The following is a 24,119-nucleotide window of genomic DNA, read 5'->3' as shown; positions in this document are numbered from 1 at the left end:
GTAAAATATTAATGACCAAAGATCAATAAATTTATTACATCAAATTTCATTTTCACAGTTTATATACAGCATGCTTAGTGTTTAGAAGATTACTATTTATAAATAATTTGCCAATTATTTGAAAAACTTGAAAATATATTAACATCTCAAATCAACTAATGCAGTATTGGTAACATTTAGTATATACTGAATCAGAAATCTGCAAATATTACAGTTCTGATACCTGATGCTAATACTGGCTGGTTCAAAACTTTAAGATTACTTTAAAACTACTCATGATACTAGTGTTGATACTTTTATGGTATCAGGATGTCTCTAGGAAGACAAAGTATATTGCCTTGTTAAAAATAAGTTCTCATTCTCTAATAGCTATGGTAGGAGGTACACTTCAAGATAGATGTCTCATCATTGTTACCTCTGAGAAGAAAAGTAGATCATAGGTTTTTGTCATATTTATTAATATGACAAAAACCTGTAGAGGATGATTTTTGGACTATCCTAACTGTGCTATACTGTAGCATTAGGAGATTGTTTCCCTATTCTTATATTCTTATGGGTTAACTTTGCTGGAGAGATGAACATCATCTCACTGCTAAAACCAGTCCTTTTCAAAAATGTTCTCTTTCCAGATGGGTAATTATGCTTATACAAATTTTAACCTCTGAACTTGTCAATGGCAGGTAAAGCTTGCAGTTGCTGCAAGCTTTATCTGCCTCTGACAAGATCATACGATACTTTCAAATGCTCTTGCCAAATTTTCTACATTATAGCCAGGGTAAGTTTAACTCACAACTTCTGTATGGAACAGCTTTCCATGGATGACTTTAATTGTGTGTTCTGACAAATTTTTTTTCCTGTGGTTGATTCAAGCTCAGAAGCAACTCTTGTCAGAGTGGTGATGCACTACATAAGTAGTCTCAAAAATTGTTTTAATCATTTTCTAATTGTTTTTGTATGTAGAAGAGCCTTACTGACAAATTTTTGCTAAAAATTATACTACACTATTATCAATGAGCCAGTTTTGTATATCCAAAAGTAACATAATCACAAAGTTGCAATAGACAACCCCATGATTAAATTTAAATCAGGATCAATTCATTAGGAATTAAAGTCCATTCTTTTTTGAGAGTAGTCCTGAGCTCATTAAGGTTTCTGGGTGGGGGACAGAGACTTCCCACCTTCTTCCAAGGACATCCCAAGCATGCTCTATTGGGTTCAAATCTGGAGACCTGGATGGCCAGTCCATTCTTTGAATTCCAACATCTTGAAGATACTGAGTCACCAAGTTTGCTCTATGGGGATGAGCATTATCGTCCATTAAAACAAAACTGTGCCTTCTGTGTGAGCCATTAGACGAATGTAATGCTCAAGGATCTCATCGCGATACCTTTGACATGTTAAGGAACCTCCTTCAAAGACACGGAACTCGGTTCACCCAGTGAGAGATGCCTGCCCAGACCATCACACCACCTACACCGAAGTTGTCTTTTTCTCTTGTGTTTGATGGTGTATATCATGTTCCAGCCTCTCTCCAGATAAAGCATCATCAAGAATCATTTGTAAGCTAAAGCAGGATTCATCTGTGAAGAGAACTTTGTGGTCTATCCAGTCTTGATTTTGACGACTCCAATTCAAGTGCTCTTTTTTGTGGAATGGTGACAATGGAATACACACAACTGAGCATCTTGCAGAAAGACCAACAGCAGCAAGCCTTCTGGATACAGTTCTGACAAATTCTTTTTCCTGTGGCTGATTCAAGCTCAGAAGCAAGCATTTTGCGTATTAGTCCTCTATTGCGTTTGGCAGTTACTTTCAAAAATCGGTTATCTTGCACTGTGGTAACTCTTGGATGTCCTTCCACAGGAATTCTGGAGATATCCCCTCTAATTGTAAACTGTTTCCAGAGTCGTAAAACCGCCATTCTTTAAACTTTTAGGCGCCTTGCTGCATCAGCTTGACTAAGCCCCATTTCCATCCATCCAATAGCATGCTATCTTAAAGAATCATCTAAACAATGCCTAGAAGCCATTAGAATGTTAATGAATATGCCTTAATTTAAAAAAATGAAGTTTAAATTAAGTTTGATTACAAAAAACAGCAAAGTCAAAGGAGTGACCAATGAACCTCTAAAGGTTGAATTAAACATACGTAATTTGCATATTGACAAGATATTTTGCTATTTTCTTATTTGTCATGTAAATTTGCATATGTCTACATTTTCAAAATGTTTTGGTGCTTTATTTCAGAAGTTATGAGGCAAAAACTACTTGTAACTTAACTTTTGCCTTCCAGTGTATGAAATAAAAAATGAACTTAAATTATCTACTTGTAGCTAACAAAAAATGCAATCTGCTTCTGTGTGCCGTCATCCTTTAATTGCATGAGCATGCAGTCAGCTGAATAATGAAAAACATTATTTCACTAAACTATGTAAAATATATATTTGCAAAATAATTGTAAAGGTCGCCTTTGGCGGCCTGAGTCAAAGAAACCGCCCGACTGAGGTAATTGCTCCCACCTGGAGCCGGGGTCATAAACGGCCGGAAGGATCAAAGGTGGAGCGTCCCCACTTAAGGGTCAATGCGTTGGCCACGTGCCGGCCAGCTTGGGAAAACAAAAATAAATAAAGCACGGACGCAAATGTGAGCTACGTCGGCGGGAGATAGGGCGGACGTCTTGGAAGGCTCTAAGAAGGGGAAGGAAGTGATTGGTCGCAGGAGGCAGGGCCAGAATCCCTTAAATTGGAAGGGTGGCAAAAAAGCGAGGAGAAAGGGCGAGGGACCTGGTACGTGGCGGTCTCTAACAACAGGCAGACCTTTGAGGCGGATAGAGAGAGTGTTCTCCTCTTGGAAAGTCCTCTGGAGAAAGGTTGTTGTAGAGACGGACGGCCACGAGGTTAAGCCATCTCCGGAAGAGTGACTCGTGTTCCCAGGCCAGCTAAGTCGACGTGCTGCATCACAGCTTCGATACTGTAGTGTACGTAATGCTATTGCATAGTGTATATCTTTGTAAATATTTGTAAATAAACTGTATATAACTAATCATTGAGTGTGGAGGTGTGACTTTCCGACGGACCTTCTAACGGAACATTTGTAAAGATCACGAGACGAGTAAGAAGGATCTTCACTATAATAGTGAAGTAAAATTTTTTTTTACTTGGTTAATGTGAGTTTTTCTCTTGGACCTCAGCACACAGTGTCTGCGTATCAGGATTGTAAGACACCACCTTTACCTTCACACAGGATTGTAAGCTGTCATCTGTCAAGCATGATTGATGTTTGTTTTTAATTTAGTTCATGCTGGAGAAGACTTGTTCACTTTTGCATGTGGATCCAAAGATTGACAGGACTCCAAATACATACTTTTTCATGTTCACATAAGTGTCAGGGATTGTGCATTTGGGAGGAAATGTTTGAGCTCAATGCCTCTTGGTGCAGGATGCAGTGAAACATCAGAAGCTATCCAGCAATTTCTGCAGTAAAGTCACAAAGTCCTTTTGTGCTTCTATCATATTCAGTGCCCATCAGTAGCCACCGACAGCAAGTGGGTGGTGTTTATTTTTTTGGCTTTCAAACAATCCAAGACATGTCTTCCCTGTGTCTGGCCTTTCAGTGGTATCAACTCAATCATTTCTTCCTGTGGTCCAGTAGAGTTCACATATTGGCAGAATAGTGCTATTTGTTCAATATCACCTTTGTCTTTGGCCTCATTACAGACAATTTGAGTATGCCACAGCTGAATTGATGTGTTTAATTTGCTGTCTGGTGATTTTTTTTTCTGCCATTCTTATGGTTCAGTCTTTGCAAAGTGCTGATTAATTGTGCAGAAAATATCTGATTTTCTGCACAATTTCACTTTTGTTTTTAGAGTTGGTGAATAGATGTTCTGAAATCTTGATGAATGATTCTTTTATATTTTCCCATCTCTGAATGGCTTCCATGTCTTAACTATTTCCTGAGCAGTCACAAAACTGGTATATTTAGTTGATTTGCAAATGGGATCCACTTTTTGAAATGATTTTTGCTGTGATAAAAACCCTCTGCATCAGTTCTGAAATGGTTTTTTCCTCCCCTCTTGTTTCCATCCAGATATTTTTTGGCAAAGGTTGTGTGTTTATTGTGGAAATGTTTTTTGCAACATATGATGTTTTGTTGTTTGACAACTCACCATATATCAAGCATATTGGTAAGCCACTGTTGTCAGCAGTAAAAGCAAATGAATCTGCCCAAGTAGCATTAAATGTTCTGTTTTTTTTTCCCCAGAACTTTCTCTTTTCTTGGATTTATCCATCATTTGCCTTCCTGAGTTTAAAAGCTCGACAAATTGCACGCTGCTGGTTGTGATGCATATTTTGAGCAACAAAAAAAATTAAACACTTTATTTTAATGTTACAAGAGCACAATAATCTTCAAATTTAAAATTGCATTTAAAAAATTAATGAACTAAAATTAAATAAATTCAAATTAAATATTCACTACTAATTTTCTAAAGCCACAGGGAGCTGCAGCAGATTGATGAAAGTACCAAATTCAGGTCTGGAGCTGTGGGTTGCCGACAGCTGGTCTGGACAAACATTCAGATTATGTGAAAGTGGCCATAGTCTATGAGGGAAGGAGTGTTGAAGAGAAGGCAATTTCAAGAAATTTCTCTTTACCACTCTGTTTTTATTACAGCAATATCTCTTTAAAATTTCAAGATTCAGTTATATAGTTTTTATTTTTTTTATAGTGCAAATTAAAAACTTTTTACTCACATGTTTTACTGTTTTTTTAAAACTACTGTAATTAAAATTATCTGTATCATTGTTTTAATTAATGATCTGTGATTAATTGGGGAAGACTATTCAACAAAATGAGATTGTGAACTTTTCAGATTTTTAGGTGATTTCCCAACAATCTCAACCACTTAGCTACACCTTAATATTTTTTTTTACCAATTTAGTAGTTTATTATTACATTAATTCTGTTTTATTTTGTAGCATATATTAAAGCATTTGGTTTATTTATACTTTTATTCATTTTATTTTAGAATTTTTTATTGCACTTGTTTTAATTTTAAATTCCTCTTAAACAATTTTTTTAGTTTTCTTTATTTTTTTCTTTACTAAATATTGATGCTAGCATTTATTGTAATTACATGGTTTGAATCTCTCATTATGGTATTCTTCACAACTTTGCTGTGATAAACGCTGTTAAAACCTGTATAAACATAAAATAAACTATATAAAAATAGACATTTGTTGTTTTGTTAATTGTATTAATTATATTTATCTATTGAATTTTATTAGTAATCTAAATAATTTTTTTCATCTGCCCTTCCATTTTCTGGGTCCACAAACCATTATTGCTAGTAAATACTAACAGAACTTTGGAAATTTAGTTTATCAATGATTAATTTGAAAATGAAAATATTTGAAAGATGAATTGTTCATCCAGATTTCCAGACCTGAACCTAATATTACCTATCTTAAGGAGATGTCTTACAGCTGATCAGTTTTCTCTCTGAACTTCACCTATTATTCTTCCAGTAGCGACAATGAATTCCATCTTTAGATATAATTTTTAATTAATATGACTTGTCATTAGAAAATGATCATATTTCCTCATAATTATCTGTATTAACATCTGCTATCTGTTTGATAAATTATAACCATATATTTTTTTTATGTTAAAGCTGTTGTATAAAAACTGACAACCTTATTTAGAATACAAACAGGAATCATACAGGGATGTGTCTTCTCACCTTTCCTAATTCTGATTGCAATACATTTTATAACGAAAAAGGCACTAACCAGACTGGACACAGCAGTCATGTGGAATGCATATCCGTGTTTTATCCGGACTTACAAGTTAGATTTTGCAGCTAACATTCTCCAGGCTGGAATAAAAGAACATTTGCAATGGATAACAACCCAGCTTGATAACATGTCCAGAAAAATAGGATTGAGGATTAGTATTGAGAAGACACTATGCAAATTAACAACAACAATTCTGCTGATTGATTTTTATGCCGTACATAAATTTAAACATGTTGATAAATTCACCTACGTAGACAGCCTAATAAGCTATAATTGGAATATTGACACTGAGATCAGCTGTAGAATTGGAAAGACCTCTGAAACTTTCCAAAAAATGCACCCCATATTGATGTCAACATCTATCAGTATCTCCATTAAGGTTTAACTATTTGCTTCAATCATTCTGCTAGTGGCAACATATTCAAGACACAGAAAATGTCAAATGTCTTCAGAATCTATTCCCAAGCTAATTATTTTCCAACAGAGATTTCTATGGCAGAATTTCAAAATAAATTGCAGTGACTGTATTACGAATGAAATCCTAAAACAGTGATCAGCACACCCTGCATAACACCGTTAAAAAGCAACAATAGTGATTAGCAGGTCATGTGTCACTAATGTATTATTCAAAAATTCCATAAAACAACACTAAGGTGGATCATTCCAGATAGACACTGATGAAAAGGATGACCACAAAACACCTGGCAATGAACACTGTTGAAGGACCTATAAAATCTAAATATTATGTGGAGCAAACTGGCTATAGATCAAAATTGCTGGAGAAAATTCATTGCCCAATTCGTTTAGGAGAAACTAAGGGTGCGACTATGCAGACGTGAGCAAGCGAGAATATGTCGAGAAGGACGAGACGTGATAAATATCAAACCCTGTCAGATATGTGCGAGAACCAGAAATTTGCTCTTGCCAGCGAGATTTCTCACTTCTTATTGTGCATGTGTTCCTTTGCGAAAACTAAATTGCTCGCAACCTCTCGCTTGCTCTAAATTTGCGTCTGCATAGTCGCACCCTAAGACCCATTATTTCTTTATACGGTAAAATACAAGTCAGTATATAAAGAGATGAAATCTATTTCATCTCTCTATGTACTCATCTCAACAGTCAATCCATTCACTGTATGTAACTGGCTGAATGGATGATTGCCAAAACCACCATTGAATAAAAAAGTTAAGGCTATGATTACCTAATATGGTTAGAAGACTTGAAGCTATTTGCATAAATACAGTTGGAAGCCCTAATACTTATTCCTCTATCATAATTTGTTTCTTTACCATGCATGTATCAAACTTTATGAAATTTGAAGTATTTTTTTTTTACATCTGAAATATGAAAGTTTAGCTTTTATTTTGGTCACCAGTACAAACATGGATAGTTTTTTTAAATGAATTTACCACTTTAAGAAACCGCAATTGATTGCACAAGGTGTTTTAGATAATCTAAAATTATCTGCGAATTTCTTAATTTTTAAGAGCTTATGATTAATGTCTCTAAATTTGAAATGTTAAGTTTTTAAGAATAAGTTTTCAGTTTTGAAGATCGTTACAGCCCGGACTTTTTTCGCCATTCGATTTCTCCTCCCGTCTTCAATGATGACCGTTTTACATTAATTTAATTAAAATAAAAACACAGTCCGTGTAAGTTGACATAGAAAGAAATCACTCGAAATTGTGTGTGTATTTTTGGTTATTTTTAAAGTTTTGGCAGTGTTTAGTGGCTGGTATATAACTGAGTTATTACGTAATATCGACGTTTACGAATGTTTCGCCGTATTTTTTTTTTTCATTACAAATAGAAGCAAAATCCAATTTAATAAACTTTTATTTCGAAATAAGAACAAGACCGTTATTAAGTCAACCGTTAATGCATCTGAATTCATGCGCTTAGATCAAACACCTGTCCAAAGTCTTTATATACAGAAGCGTATGAGTATTCGTGTGCGCTCTTGCAAAAATAAAGTGGGCGTGCTAGCTATGCCCAATATGACTGCATTATTCGTTGGCCAAGTTTTATAAATGAGTTACTGGTATTTATATATATTTTCTCACGTAGGTGTCTTTTCGAAACTGTTTGCAATATTAGTTATGTCATTGCAGATGTTAAAAGAATATATTTTTTAATAAAAACCGTTCGTTTAGCAGAGTTGTCACAATGCGCCACTTATTGTTATCAATACGTGTGCATTAGCTATACGTAACGAAGGAATGATATTGCTTATATTATTTTAAAGTTTACGTAATTTATAATTAATCTACAGAAATTATATTTTATATTAAAAATATAATTTTAAAAGAACATTCCAGTTAAAATATAATACATTTTTTAAGGAAAGTTTGATCGTTTAAACTTTAATTAAAATATCTGCGAAATTTATTTCGAGTGTGTTTTAATTTAAATCGATATATAAACATGTATTTTAGTTTAATCCACATTCAGTGATATTAATACTTAGAATTTTAATTCAAATGAGTTTACATTTAAAATAAGAATTTGCGGAACTGAATACTCTTTCCTGGTTGAGTCAGAACTTCACGCCTTTTCATATCCGACTTATTATTTTTAATTGCAGCTTATTTCAAATATGTTAATTGCAGATTTGCATACGTCTTCGAGACACGTAAAGAGCAATACGCGATTTAACAGAAATTGGCAAAATGTACGTTTCTACCTAGACTATAGTATTTAAATGAGTGTTTATTACCGAAACAAATATATCGGTGACTGAATATAGAAGCGATGAGTCACATGGCCGTTTAAAGAGCGCCACGCTGCGGTCTCCGCCGTCCACGAGGTTGTTTCCGGTCGACGTCTTTTCGCTTTATATAGGAAAGAAGGAAAATTGTTGACGAGGTAGGTGTACGGTAAGGTGAGAAAGATGGGGTCGTCATTGTCCAACAAAGCACCTAATGGTACGCTAATGACATTATTTTACTTCTCGTTTGTTATTCGATGGAGGAGACATTGTTGCCTAATATTCTCGGTTTCAAAAAAACAATATCCTTGTGTCAGTTATAGATTTGACAGCTTCTGCTCTATCCATTAAAAGGCCGCCTCTCCTAATTCTATCAATTTCAGGCTCTAGTCAGACTTTTGTCAATCTTGTATTATTCTTTTATTCTTTCCTCTTGTAATCGAGATAAGGATTTTTTTAAAAATGAAATCTACACGTATATGTATCCCGTAACGGATGAATTCGGAAATAATTGAATTCTAAATTAATAGAATAAACTTGGATGAAATTTTAATTAGAAAAAAATGTGTCATCTTTTATTTAAAATGCTGCCATTGTATTCTGGTTAGAAAATTATATATGACTTGAATGAAAATGTTGATTTAAGTAAACAAAGACATTGTTTAAATTGAATGCGATAAAAAAATTTTTTCTTTGTTTTTTCCCCCATATTTTTTATATCTTTTAATCGTTAACATGAAAAATTAAACGGAGAAAATTTAAGTATACTCGAAGTTGATAGAAACATGATTATTTTTGGAGTTTTCTTAAATATATATTTGTATATATATAAATTTAAAATTTTACTAGGTGCAATCCATTTAAAATCTAGGTGAATTTTAAAGTAAAAATAGGAATTGTTATTTAACTATTAAACAATAATAATGTTTTGACAATACAAAAGACAGATTTATTATTTTAACACACATTTGTATAGAATTTATTTTAGAATATAGTCTTAACAATTATGTACAATTTATTGCAAGGTAATATTGTACATAACTTTATTTTACTGTTAGTTTATTTTACACCTGTTTACCAATTTGATTTTCTAAATGTTATATATATTTTTTAATTATAAATAATTTATGTCTTCAAATAGCCATCTTATTTTTCTTTTTTAGAAATTTAAATTTAATTGTATTAATTGCATTGGTGAAATTAGAACCTGTTTTGTGATAATCATATTTTACATACCATTACAAATAAACTTTAATAAAAGTTTAAAATATAACAAGAAAAAGTGTACATGTGCATTTATTTAGCCAAAATATGTCTGGAAAGATTATTATTATTTATAATGCTTAATTGGACAATATATAATATACATATTTATATTAGATAAATTATTACAATATTAGTTAAGATTATCAGTTTTATGCTGATTTTAAAACAGTTTTCTAACAACCTAGTGATGAAAATATAATGAAAACCTTACTAGAGTTAATGTTACAAGATATTATTAATATGAAATTAACTTTTTATTTCTCTGAAATGAATTATATATAAAATTCATAGTTAATTATAATAATAATAATAATAGATATTTAATATTAAATTTCAAAATAAAAAAAATACTTCAATCATGTAATAAAATGAAGTAATTATAAAAGCAATTGACTTTGTTTGGAATTTTAAATTCAAAATAAATCTACAATAATTGGAAATTGAATATCTGAAACTTCCAAAATGAAAGCTTTTGTTTGTTGCAAATATATTTCCTAATGAGGACATGAAATGCTAAAATATTTACAAAAAGTAGGTAATACATTCTTCATTATGGAACAATTTTTTTATAGGAAAAAATTTTATGAATTTTATAATTATTAATTTTTAATTGTATTGCCGAAGATATAAGTGTGAATGTACTAACTTTTCGACAAGCAAGATGTGTGACTAAAAGTATATATTAAAATTTATAAGTTTTTCCTAATTTGTAAGATGATTTTAAATTAAGTGATAAAGTAAAAGTGATAATGTAATATATTTGTTAAGAACAAAATTTTTGTTTTGTTGAAATATTGGCTAACAAATGATGAAATATAGCTGTCTGTAATTTAAATATATAACGTTAAGAATTTACAATTTAATCATAGTTAATACTTACAAAATTTGAATATGGTTCTTATTTGTTTTGATTCAGTGATTATAATAATTATTAACAAGGAACAATTATCTGAAGTTTAATAATCATCTATATCTTGGTATTTAAGCAAAACAGATGACGATGAAACAAAAATAAAGGCATATTTAGTTTATTAATTGTTAATTATTATATTAAATAGCATCTTGCAGAATATATAGATAAGAACTACGATCTTTCTTTTGATTCTTTTTCTTAAGATACAAGAATTTATCATTTCTAAATACATTTTAATAAGATTATTCTACTATAGCTAGCTAGCTAGCTAGCTAGCTCTTACATAACACATCATTAGTAACTTATTTAAAATATATGATAGCAATAATTACATTCATTGTATGTATATTTAAAACTATTATACAAAATTCTTACATAATATTATTTTTGATCATATTAAAGTAGGTTTGATTTGTTAGTGATTTATTTCAAATACAAATGTAAACATTATATTTCTTTTTTAAATTGACAAATTTTTAAAAATTAAATTATTCAAGTGGAATAATATTTTTCTTACCTAAAGGCAATAATTTTATAATAAATTAACTTTTATTATAAAATTATTTGAAATGCATTGGTTTAAAATAGTGGATCTGCTATTTCTGGTTTGTGAATATCTGATATAAAAAATGAGTCATGAAAGCTTTTAGTATTTTTCCAGTTAGATGATACTTTTTCATCATATGTATATCTAATATACAGCATCATCCATATGAAATTTTATCTTACATGAGAGAATCCAAATAATGCATTACTCTTATTTGATTACTTAAAATGAAGTTCGTTATCTGCTTAGAAAAGTAATGACTAATAAGTGCATTGATTTTTGTCATTAATCGCTATTGTCTTTCTTTAATGATGTGATTTACAGTATTATGCTAATATTACTTTTGCATGCTTCATTAGGTAATAACTGATAAGCATCTTAATCATTGTTCATTTCCTGAAGCACTTTCATTATGCAATTGAATTTTAAGCTATAAGGCAAATTCCCAAGCAGTTATTCAGTATGCAATGCAAAATGAAGTTGTACTAATGTATTACATCTGGATCTGTAATTCCATTATTATATGATTTTTAATAACAATTATCATTTAGGACAGAAACCAACTTTTAAATAGGATTTATGCTAATTTAAAAGTTAAAATCATACATGGTACAATAATTGTAACAGTTAATTTAGTCCTTTTTTATGTTCTAAATGCAGATTTTAAGTGATATAAAAGATTTGGAAGGTTGTATTTGAGATTAAAACAGATAGTTGATAAAGCAAAAAAAAATTTTATTCTTTTTCTAGCTCTTAATGCTAATTTGTCTCTATAAAAATAAAATCTTTGTCACTTACTGTTTGTTAATATTTGTTTTCATAACAATTTATATGATAGTTTAATTTCTTTAGTTTTATTTGAAAAGAAATTTAATATTCTTCAGTTTTATTTTGTGCTATTTTCATTAGGCATAAAATGTCACTTGTAATTTGAATCTTAATTAGAAATTTAAACTTGAGGAAATATCAAAGTTTTCTTGGTTAATTTTTCAGAAATATCTATTAATTTGAGTAAATTAATTCAAGTAAGTGAACTGCTATCCACCTTTTCTCTTTATCCTTTTATTTATTTGTCTTATCTTTCTAACTGAACTTAATTATTGTTTAATATCATCCTCTACTATTACTCTATAGATTTGTTTGAAAATTGATATTTTGACAGCTTACTATATAAATTGCACTTTAAAATTATTCTGTTCCATGAGAGAGGAAAAGCATTTTTTGATGATTTAAATTTGTATTTAGTTTCTGTATTACTTAAATTATATATTACTCATTTTTAGTTTTTATCTAACTGTTGCTAATTTCTTATTTGAAGTTGATAGTTCTTTGTAATTGTTCTTGATAGCTTTTTATTTATTTATCCATTTTAAAATGTAGTATTGAAATATTTCTTAAAAATAAAAATTATAATTTTGGTGGTCAGTGACCTTGAATGAAAGAAAAGGCTAATCTAGATTACACGCAATACAAAAATTGTCATTAGACTAAGATAAGATTTACTAACAATAATCAATGATGATTTATAAATAAGTAATACTTAAAGTAAAATGATGTCATTATTACCATAGTAATAAAGTATAATTAGTAGTAAAAACTTACATATTTTGTCAATATGCTTATAAACATAAGTGTGGGGCATGGGTATTATTAACAACAATTAAAATTTTAAAATGTGAAGATATGCAAATATATATATAGCTATTTTCTATAAATTTAATTTATACTAATAAAGATACTATATTCTATATTTAACTATAAATTTTATTTTTTTCACTAAAAAGAGGACTACCAGAGAATATCAGACTCCTTCTGATTTTACAACTTTGATATAAAATTGAACCCTATCTCAAACCTTTAATCTCAAAATTTATTTTTCTCCTGCATTTTCATCCTAAATTCAATATATTTTCCATGTTTATCTCAAATAATTTTCTCCCAAAGCCCCTCTCAAATTACAGACTGAAGTATCAGTTACAAATTCAAAGCTTGGCAACTACAAGGGGTGTTCAAATGAAAAGGTACAAACACTGTGGGTATAATTGAAGTCTTTATTCATAGTAATCACCAGAGGCCTGAGCACAACTATCCCACTGTTTAATGAGCCGAAGGATTCCCTGTTCCCAGAATTCCTGTGGCTGTAACAAAAGCCAGTCCTCCACTGTGTCCTTCAGTTTGTCGTCTGAGTTAAAGCGCTTCCCTTTGAGATGTATTTTGAGCGGACCAAACAGATGGAAGTTGCAGGGTGACATGTTTGGACTGTAGGGAGGATGCTCAAGCTGCTCCCACTTAAACTTGGCCATTACACTTTTTGACCCTGGAGACGTTTGGATGCATGTTATCGTGGAGCAGAATCACTCCCTCCGTGAGCAGCCCAGGTCGTTTGATCTTGATGGACTTGCATAGGCTATGGAGTCTCTCACAGTACACGTCATTGTTAATTGTTTTTCCGTGCTCAAAAAAATTCAATGATTATCAGACCTTGTACTTCAAAAAAGACGGTGAGCATCACCTTGCCTGCTGAGGGCACAGTTTTGAATTTTTTAGGGGGAGACGACAACACATGTTTCCATTGTATGCTGTGCCGCTTTGATGACACCAGCTCTTGTCACTGGTGACGATCCGCTCCAGGAAAGCAGGGTCTTCGTGATACCGGATTAGGTGTTGCAGTGATGATCCCATATGCAGTTCCTTTTGCGGTTTGCTGAGCTTCTTTGGCATCCAATGCACATACATCTTCTGGGTAACCCAATCTGTAGTGCACAATTGTCCACACTGTTCCAATGCTGGCCCCCACCATCACTGCCAACATTTGCATTGTGACATGCCGATCACTTCTCACCAGGTCATTTACCTTGTCAATGAGTTTGGCTGTGATTACCGTGTTTGTCTGGCTCGGTCTCAGGTCATCACTCAAACACTCCAAGCTTTCACGAAAATGGGCACTCCACTTTCTCACTGACTTGTCGGACACACAGTCTCCCCCGTATATGTTGCTAATTTCTTATTTGAAATTGATAGTTCTTTGTAATTATTCTTGATAGCTTTTTATTTATTTATCCAATTTAAAATGTAGTACTGAAATATTTCTTAAAAATAAAAATTATAATTTTGATGATCAGTGACCTTGAATGAAAGAAAAGGCTAATCTAAAGGCACCATCAGGTGATGAATATCAGCTGGTTTAACACCTTCCACATCTGATAACACCTTGCTGCTCCTCAGTCATCAACTTTTGCAATGTGAACACCATGATGTCCTCACACGCACTGCCATATCAATTAGACAGAACACACAACTGCCTGCTTCTCTTCTGTGTCATGTGCGGATGCATATGCATGATGCACAACCACGCCAGACACTACATTCGCGTCCCTAGATGTCTCACTACGGTATCTGAAAGAGTCATATTCCCATTGCAACTGGTTTGGTTGTGAAAATATTTTGTACGTTTTTGTTTGAACACCTCTTGTACATTTTGATAGCATAAATTTGTAGTTGCAAAACATCTTTTTTATACAGTACATAGTTATAATTAATGCTGCTTTCCTCTGATTGGCTACAAGCTTGGCTTGCATCGTATTGAATGAAGAAAATCAGATATCAGAAATTTTGACAAACCATTTCTGTTAAGATATGTCAAAAATGTTTTATTTATACCTAATACAGGTATGTATTGTACTTGCTATTGTATTAATAAATACCATGCCTCCAATCAAACCTATTAGGCTACTATTTACTGTGTAATAACCTATATATCTTAACCTGTGTATTTCAAATTTTTTCTCATTTGTGTAAGATTTGAGTTACAGGTTCAACTGTATATCATAGTTTTTCTTAGTAATCTATGGTAAAGCCACTTGATGCATTCCTCTCAACTTGTCTCAAGCATTCATGAGAAAGTTGGTTTAAAGTTTTCTATGTTCCTTAACTATTGTGTATTAACAGTGTCATCAGTGGTGTAGGTTAAGCAAGTTGAGGGAGTTATATGGTACAGATGTGTTTTTGTTAGTGTGATAATTTGCTGAACAAGTTTTTATATCTTGTGACACTCAACTCATGTGAGTAAGAAATATATTCATTGCTGATATAATAAAATGCATAGAAATAAAAAAATTGTGGCAAAGCTAGAGAATAATTTGAAATTTCTTTATTTCATAGCAAGTGTTATAATTACAAAATACTAATTTTTCTGTTAAAAATTTTGAGAGTCAAATCTACGAGATGTGACATAGCGTGACTGCATGGATAAGGTACTCAACTACTATGTCTGACACTTTGTTGATATAGCACAGTACATAAAGAACACAGAAAATTTTAAACTCATATTTTTTTGTAACTGTTTGAGAATTGCATCAAATAGTTTCTCATAGAGTACTGGAAGGATAGTATTAAGATATATATCAAACTCAGTGAAATCAGAGGGAGGCCAACTTTGATATTTCTCTTGTAAGTTAAATCAAAATCTGGTAAGTTAGATATGTAAGTCGTGGAAAGAATGGATATATAATTTTAATTTAATATTTAATAAGTTCAGTAAATTCAATAAATAATTGCTTATGTTTTGTGATTCATTTGAAGCAATCTATTTATACTATGCTGAATTTGTATACAGTAAAACTCCAATTATGGCCCTAATTAACCAAGTTGCTGTATTATGACACAAATTTGTAAGTGAATACAGAATGAATGAATTGAATTAAGTATGAATTGAACCAATAACATTCATTAGAATGAATGTAATTGGTTCTAAAACCTCATTCATTATATCATCTGATTTGTTCTAGCATACATTGAAATATATGTATTTATGGGAAATCTGAAAACAGGAAAATATAATAAAAAGTGAAAGTTATATAAAATTAATTTAACTTTCATACGTTGTACATGTAGATTTGAAAAACATAGTTTTCATTAAAGAAATATTATTTATTAACAAACTTAATGAAAAGCATATACCAGGGATGTCCAACCTGCGGCTCACTGCACCCTAAATTTTTTTAGGTATATTTTCATTTACTTTCGTAAAGTATGCTGTAAAACTTATTCTCGTTTCACTGGATACATTTCGATATCATAAAACAGTTTCTAACACCAATTATGTCATTATCTAGAGAACTGTTATGCATGTGGGGTAATGCATACTGTTGTGAACAATTCTTTTCATGCATTAAAAACGTCAAAACTGATGAAAGAAATAGGTTGAGTGATTCCAATTTAACTAACATTCTTAGAATTAAGACTAGTATCATAAAAGCAGATATTGACAATATTATAAAAGGAAGGCAATGTCAAAAATCACATTGAAGTTGTTTTTATTTTGTGAGAGTATAATTTCTTTTTTTACTGTCAATAATACAGCATTTTTTTTTTAGTAATAATATATATATTGCTACTTTGGAAGAAAACTGGCACAACTCAAAATAACTAGTTTTGAGAAAATCCCATTCAAAGATTTAACTGAATATCACTTATCACTTATTCAACACTCACATAACTGCTTCTTAGTGGCCAAATACGCAAGTTACTTTTATGACACTTTTACACATCAAAATTTACTACATTTTCATTTTGATTATGACATAATCAAAAAATCTCACTTTTTTGAGTTGTGCCGGTGTTCTTCCAAAGTAGTGATATGTGTTATTAAAATTTGATATTCACATTTTAAACTTTTTAAAAGTGTATATTTATATGAACTTTGGCCCACTGAATATACCTAAATTTCTAATTTGGCCCATTAGGAAAAAAAAGGTTGGACAACTCTGGCATATACAATCTAATGTATATGAAAAGTAGATAATTGAATCTTACAAACAGGAACAATGAGGATAACTGATGCTCTAACCAAAGTGGGAAAATACAATATAGAATTTCAGGATTAATATAATTTATTCTGTGAATAGAATATTATGTAGATATTCTTTTTAAAGGATTTCTAAAACCTTTTTTAAAACTTTGGCATTGACTTTATTTTTAGTGATGTCTAAATAATCAATACTTATTTCATTTGATAATTGTATTTCTATTTTTACCTATTAAATTTACTAAATTTAAATTTCTTGATTTCTTTGTTAAACTAAACAATTAATAATTATGTTTTAGAATATTATATTGTAAATTAGATATAACTGTTTTGTAGTATTTTGCTTCTGTTATAAAATTATAATCAGTTCTGCTATCATTGTTAATGCTTGATCTCATAGAAACAGTTATTTTTGTATAGATATTTAACATTTAAATTTAAATAATCTGCAAATACTGAACTTTATTCGAGTTTGTTCAAAAATTTTTTCCTGGATTTAAAAAGATTGGTTTTAATTTAATACTTAATTTAAGCCATATGATATTGTAAACTAATATGAATAAAAGTTGCAGAACAATAAATAACAGTTAAAGTTATATAAATATAGTTAACTATGTTTATATAATATATTATATTCTATTAATTATGTATAATTATATATTAATTAAATATAGAATATATTATATACTATTATATATAATAGTAGTTTCATATTATTTAGAGATTTCAATCTGGGTCAATATCTTGACTTCTTTAAATTTGATTATTAATAAGGACTAATCAAAAAGAACTGAATGATTTTAACATGTTGTTTGGAATAGATTTAACACAAGACTGCTTTATATGTGTGTATACAAATTACAATTGAGAGAGTTTGCCTGACAAGCTTGCAAATGCTCAATATGAGTTCCTTTGTCACTCTGAAATATCAATGTGAGTTTCAAGTTCTTCCTACTGAAGCATTTGCTTCAGTGAGTATGGTGGCATCACTGGTTTCTATTGGTTCTATAATGTAATTCTTCAAGTCAGGCAAATTTTCAGGGAAGGGAATAGTGTAAACATTTCCACAAAAAGTCAGAGTAAGGTTTGGAAGGCTTAAAAGATTACTTTAAAAGTTGATGATGATCAGCAGCATCAAGATAAATTTATTGATGTGGAAATTGTTTTTTAGTATCCTTGAATATGGCAATGGTAGTGAACCGTAACTCTTCTATAAGCCTGTTATCTTTCATGAGCTCTTGCAGCAACTCTTAGAACTGCAAACAAATATATCTGCCTTTACATGATGTAAGCAAGTCTGCAGTCAATGTGGGTACATTTTCAGATGCTTCTACAACATTTCTGTTTTTTTAGAACACACAGTTCTTGGCTTGCTTTGACTGTAGACTTTTGAGGTCTATACAAAGGTTTTTCGGAATTTGTTCCATCTTGTGCCTGAGATGGTGGAGGATGGTCTAAAGATTTTCCCTTACAAATGCAACCAGTTCTCTTGACTTAGTCATATATCTACACAGAGTAGGACTGGAAACAAAATTTGACCCTTCCATGATTTTAAAAACTAGCCTTTAAAAAAATACCTTAGTATTATTTTTGCCTTTTTAATTGAACAAGTGCTTAGAGTAACTTGAATAAAATATTGTAATCATTATTAATATCTTCTGTTAACATTATACTTAAAATTTTTGAATGGAGGATGACCTATTTTCTACATCTTAACGGCACAAGCCTTGAGGTCCGACCTCGGTTGTCGAAAGGATGATTAAGGCTCGAGCGGTCAATAATTAGTTACGGTTTTGGGATCGTAAGATCCCGTTTACGTCAGGAACTGACACCAATCTATCAAACTTCTCGCGGATAGATACGCGTTTTTCGGAAGCATAAGATGCCGATGATGAGGGTAATGGAGGAAGAAACGCACACTCTTCTAATATTAAACAAAAATACCCGTTTATTTTGAGATTGATAGGGAATACATCAATTAACATATTTGGAAGTATTTATATCATCGAATCGAATTATTAAACCGCGTCTCGAGTGATTGGAGAGAGAGAGTTTACAAAACATCGCGAGCAGGATAAATACCTTAGTGATCCGGAGATTTGTGATCCTGAGATTTGCACAAAGTCCGAGGAACGAGAGTTTGCTTGAAAATAAGAGTCAATGGACTGTAGATAGATGAAATGGACGGCTTCAACGGCGGGAGATGATAATCCACGGCACACACACACTTGACAGTTGTCGAAACTCTTTCTATCTCTCTCTCTCTCTGTCTGCGTCATCTTCGTTCGTTTTTCCTTTTATCTCGGGATCTTGGGTTCGAGATTTTGCGAAGTACGTCAAGGGTGGAAGTCCTTTTTGACCAATGGTGAATTACATGATATAATTATTTTTCAACAGTTAACTCATCTTCTACAAGGAAGTATTACCGTGGGAACGATAGTTTATGATTAATTTTTACGAGAAAATTTGTCAGTGTTTTTCCGTTTTTTTTGTTTTTGTGTTTAATTGAACCCTAAGTGTCGAGAAATCGGTTGGCAAATAAAATAAATTGTAATCATTATTAATATCTTCTGTTAACATTATACTTAAAATTTTTTATATAAAAGACCGATAGACTGATTTAGTTTACATGCACTTAATAATCCTTTTCTTGCATTTCAAGCATTAATAAATTCTTTCCTTATCTTAGTTGTTAATTTGTTTTTTTAATTATATAATAATCAAATTTACAAAGAAGTAAAAATGGTATAATTAATTTAATATTGTTAATTTTTATAGGTCACTCTAAGTCATCAGTCATGTCAACTACAGATATAACAAATCTAGTTAATCGGCTAGAAACAGTTACATGCAGATTAGAACAAATAGTAAGCAAACAAAATAATCCATCAGTAGGAGGAGATGGAGGAGGTAAGAACTTTTTATTATATAACTTATGAAAACAAATATACAGGTATACCTCGCCTTACGTCGGTAATTGGTCCCAGGAGAGGTGACGTAAGTCAAATTTACTTGTGTAGTTATGATGTAAGACGAAACTACGGTGGAAAACACCAATAATGAGCACTTAAAGACCGCTAAATAAGACGACAACACAGAAACAGATGTTTTCATGTTTTGTTCTCTAGGATTTATGATGATTATATTAACATTTACTGTAAATGTACATATTTTAATATGATTTTATGTGCTTTTAACACTTTTCTAGTGATATTACAACTTCAATATTTGTGGCGGACGGATGTAAAGTCAAATAAAATGACTTAAACTTTATTTTTATTTTTCCATATACTTTTTTGACAAACGACGTATAAGGGTTGATTTACACACAACAGTGACGTGCCAGCACAGTGACCGTTTGGTGCATAAACATCGATAAATATCACACACAGCCAATCAGAGTTTCGTCTATGACACGTGATCTGTATTCTGTCGATCATACAAGTGTCGTACATGAAATTCTGATTGGCTGTGTGTGATATTTATTGATGCTTACTGCACTGTGCCGGCACGTCACTGTTGTGTGTAAATCGACCCTAATCGGGAACAACGTAAGTCAAGGTATACCTGTAGTTGCATTTCTGTCATTTTTATTTGCTGGGAAGAAATGTAATGGAAGATATGTTTCATGCACTTATGAATAAGTTGAATATTTTATTTAATAATTTTTTAAATTATCTAATTTATAGATATTTTAGCACCATCAGTAATAGCATATGATCAGATTCTCTCTGGACCATTAAAGACATTTTTAACACTTAGTGAAACAATTGGAAAGGATGTTAAAACACAAGTAAGTATAAAATTATGAAATTTTTAGTGATAAGTATAGATTATTTATTTGAATAAGTAGATTAATCATGTAAATATAACAAAAAAGTAGTTTATTAAATAGTATATGGTGGTGTTTTCTTATCTTCTTAACAAACTATAATTATATTGATGTATACAATAATGAAGTTACAAACATAAAATGTATTTCATTCTATTAATTTTTAATTGCTAAATCTTGAAATAAATTTCCCTTAAGTTTAAAATGACACCAAAAAATTTATGAAAAGTATTATCAATGTTTTGACAATTGAAGTCCGTCTTAGTCTCTATAAAGTTTTAATAACAAAATTATTGAAATTATCTCATAAATTGAAACTGTTATTTTGAAGACTTAAAAGCTGGATGGTGGCCATGTATGGGGGAGACTGTGTATGGAGTTTTAAAAAAAATTGTTTGGATTAAAATGCTGATTTAGGATATTTTAGATTTCATGTATTCAAGAATATAAGAATTTTTTTATTAACTATGTAATTTTGTCTTCAAAGATCAAAAATTAAATATTAAAAAAGAATTCATTATTTTTAACATTAACAATTCATAGTTTTTTAAAAATGAAGTACTTGCAGTGTGTTTTTTTTATGTAACATTTTTCTCATTTGCTATTCTTGTTTACAGAAAAATTCCACTTGAGTTTTAAATGTATAAATCAAATTATTTTTAAAAGCAAAGGATCAATATTTAATTTGTTGTATTATGTCTTATACAGAAAATTGTCCCTACTATTATAAAACCATTTAATTTAAATAATAATAATTTTACATAGCACACTACAAGGTGTTGAATCTTTTAAAGTAATTACTATTACTAATGTGAAATGTTGTTAGAAAAATGAGAGGATTTTTAATCATATTTGACAGACGACGACTTAAATTCTTTATTTTATAATTATCTTATCAAATATTTAATTTCATAAAGTCCAGAAGTGCAGGGGAAACTACTTCAAATACAGTAGAGAGTCGTTAATCTAAATCAATTGGGGACTGGGGTTGTTCGGATAACCGATTATGTACGAAAAAATATATTAACCTGTTCGGCGTTCAAATTTTTCTCCGTTGCGTGTCGCTTTGTGTTGAATTTTTGTCGATTTTAAGCCTAACGAAAATTTTTATAATAATAATCGAGACTATTGTATTGTTAAAAATTATTTCTTTATTTTGTACAAACAAAATAAATATATTGAAAAATATAAAAACATGAAAATTATACTTTAGAAGTAAATCTAGTATCAAAAACGTTCGATTCAGCACGACACAGTCCGACTGAAAATCGTTCGGATTAACGACTCTATACTGTAGTTACCTTTTGGGACACACAAAAAGATGGCTTTAAAATTAACATGTCATAATTAATCTCTTTTTTCAACTTAACTTAAATAATGATTTAAGTTGAAGGTTTTTGTAGTTATACTTTGCTTAATTTTTTCTAAAATTTAAAGTTAATTAGATTTATCTTAAGTGCTTTGAAATAATAAATTCAATGTTGTTCATTAAAAACTTTTATTGTATTATTTTCTACAATATGCTTTTGCAAAATTAATTCTGTCAGTGTAAATCAGTAGTTTCCAAAGTGGATGCTATTGCCTCTTTGTGGGTGGTGATTAAATATAGGAGGCAAAAAGGAGCAAGGGCGGTAGGGTCCTGACTGAACAGTAGCCATAGACAAGGGTTGGGGTCACTGATAAACTTTCCCTTTCCTTTATTAAAATGGCTAAGAAGAAACATTGCATTTAATGGTTTACAGATGTTGAGAGCAATATATGGTAAGGATGCAAAGTATGAGATTGGTAGATAAGCTTTTCTAAGAATATTTCCAAGTCTTTCTCACATAAGGGAGAATGGGTTGGAAGCATTGGATATAACTTTATGGAACCACGGGATGGTGACTCAAAAAGTTTGGGAATCACCACTGGAAATGATAAATATTTTTGTAGAAAAACTACTCTAAAATTTTTTTATTTTAACATTTAAAAATATATTTACTTAAGTAATATATTTTTAAAAGTCAGAAGCTGTTAGATGTTCATTATAAGAATAATCCTGAAAAATCTTTTTTTTCCCCTTTGGTTGAACTTTTTTTCACTTGTCAATAAATGAAAGAAACAGAATAGTTCTTAGTTAAAACTTCAAGACAGCTTGTAGTGCTTAAAAATGCATTGTTGTTGTAAGTTAAAATTATTCATTCCAATTTATTAAAATGGTTTAAAGATTTCTGGTAAAATTTCAATTGTGGCTGTACTTTCTGAAATTCACCATTTAAATCAAAGTTTTATTATTACTTGAGTGACCTTGATGAATTACAAATGTTTTTATTTTATCTATGCAAATTTTCACTTTACTTTATTTTCTTCAAAATTTGAAATTTCTGTAGTTTGTGACATTCAAAATTTAGCTCTTTAAGTAATAACCGACTAATTTGTGCTAGTGCTTCACAACAGAGAACAAGAGTGACTATGAAGTCCTCTTTATTTTCACTATACAAGCTGGATAAAAATAAATAAACCAGTTTTAATAAAATGAGTAAAACTGTAGTGTTTTTTAAATCTTTTTTTTTTTACATCTTTTCTTGTTACAAACTATTCTACAGCATTGAATAAAGTTTTTTGAAATGCTTCTGAACCAATTATAATTATATTTTTTCATTAATTGATTAAATAGTTGTCTCTGCCTAAATTTCAGTTTAAAACTCTGGATGATACCTTCATCATATGAGGAAGCATTATCTAATATTAAAAGAATTTTCCTGTTTTTAATGTCATCTATGTTTTATTTGAATAATAAATCAAGATCTTTTTGTTTCCTCAAAGCATCTAAGATTTTTGAATCTTCCTGTAAGAAGTGGCATTTTCATTAAGTGCATTCATAAAAAAAAACTAACATGATCTTTATTCATTTTTCCTCCAATAGTATTCTCATTTTTAATTGTTTTTAAAAATTTATATTTAAAAAAGTGCAGACTTATCAAAATTATACTGTATCTTCTGGCTCATAAGCTTATAGTTTTAATAAAAGGTAATCTATTCAGTCCTGAGTAGTATCTGAACTTATGTTCCAAACTTTGCTATGTATAGATCTAAAAACAATAAATACAAATACTTGATTTATTTTTATATTTATTATTATAATAATTGTTGCATTATAATACAATAATTAAATTTTAATATAGTTTTCAGATGATTCAAATTTGATTCCCAAACAATTTAGGGATAAATTTCTACAAAGCATGTGGGAGAAATGTGTGTTAGTGATCTAA

The 24,119-nt window shown here is 30.5% G+C and overlaps 1 protein-coding gene across 3 annotated transcripts in view; it reads left to right on the top strand.

Annotated features, from left to right (window-relative positions):
* capt (adenylyl cyclase-associated protein 1) overlaps window positions 1-24,119 on the top strand; it is a 55,007-nt gene that overhangs the window by 20,611 nt on the left and 10,277 nt on the right. Inside the window, exons 1-3 of one of the 3 annotated variants that reach the window (XM_067267307.1) lie at window positions 8,514-8,662; window positions 19,815-19,946; window positions 20,726-20,829. In XM_067267307.1, coding sequence (XP_067123408.1) covers window positions 19,835-19,946; window positions 20,726-20,829 — 216 coding nt within the window. In that variant the 5' untranslated portion in view covers window positions 8,514-8,662; window positions 19,815-19,834. Of the gene's footprint in view, window positions 1-8,513; window positions 8,722-19,814; window positions 19,947-20,725; window positions 20,830-24,119 lie in introns of those variants that run through there. The other 2 variants (XM_067267298.1, XM_067267301.1) reach the window with 2 other exon arrangements.

This window comes from Centruroides vittatus, unplaced genomic scaffold (assembly GCF_030686945.1).
Source record: "Centruroides vittatus isolate TY-2023 unplaced genomic scaffold, ASM3068694v2 contig_1057, whole genome shotgun sequence".
Taxonomy (NCBI): domain Eukaryota; kingdom Metazoa; phylum Arthropoda; class Arachnida; order Scorpiones; family Buthidae; genus Centruroides; species Centruroides vittatus.
Note: the sequence above shows the minus strand (reverse complement) of the source record. Positions and strands in the feature narration are given on the sequence as shown.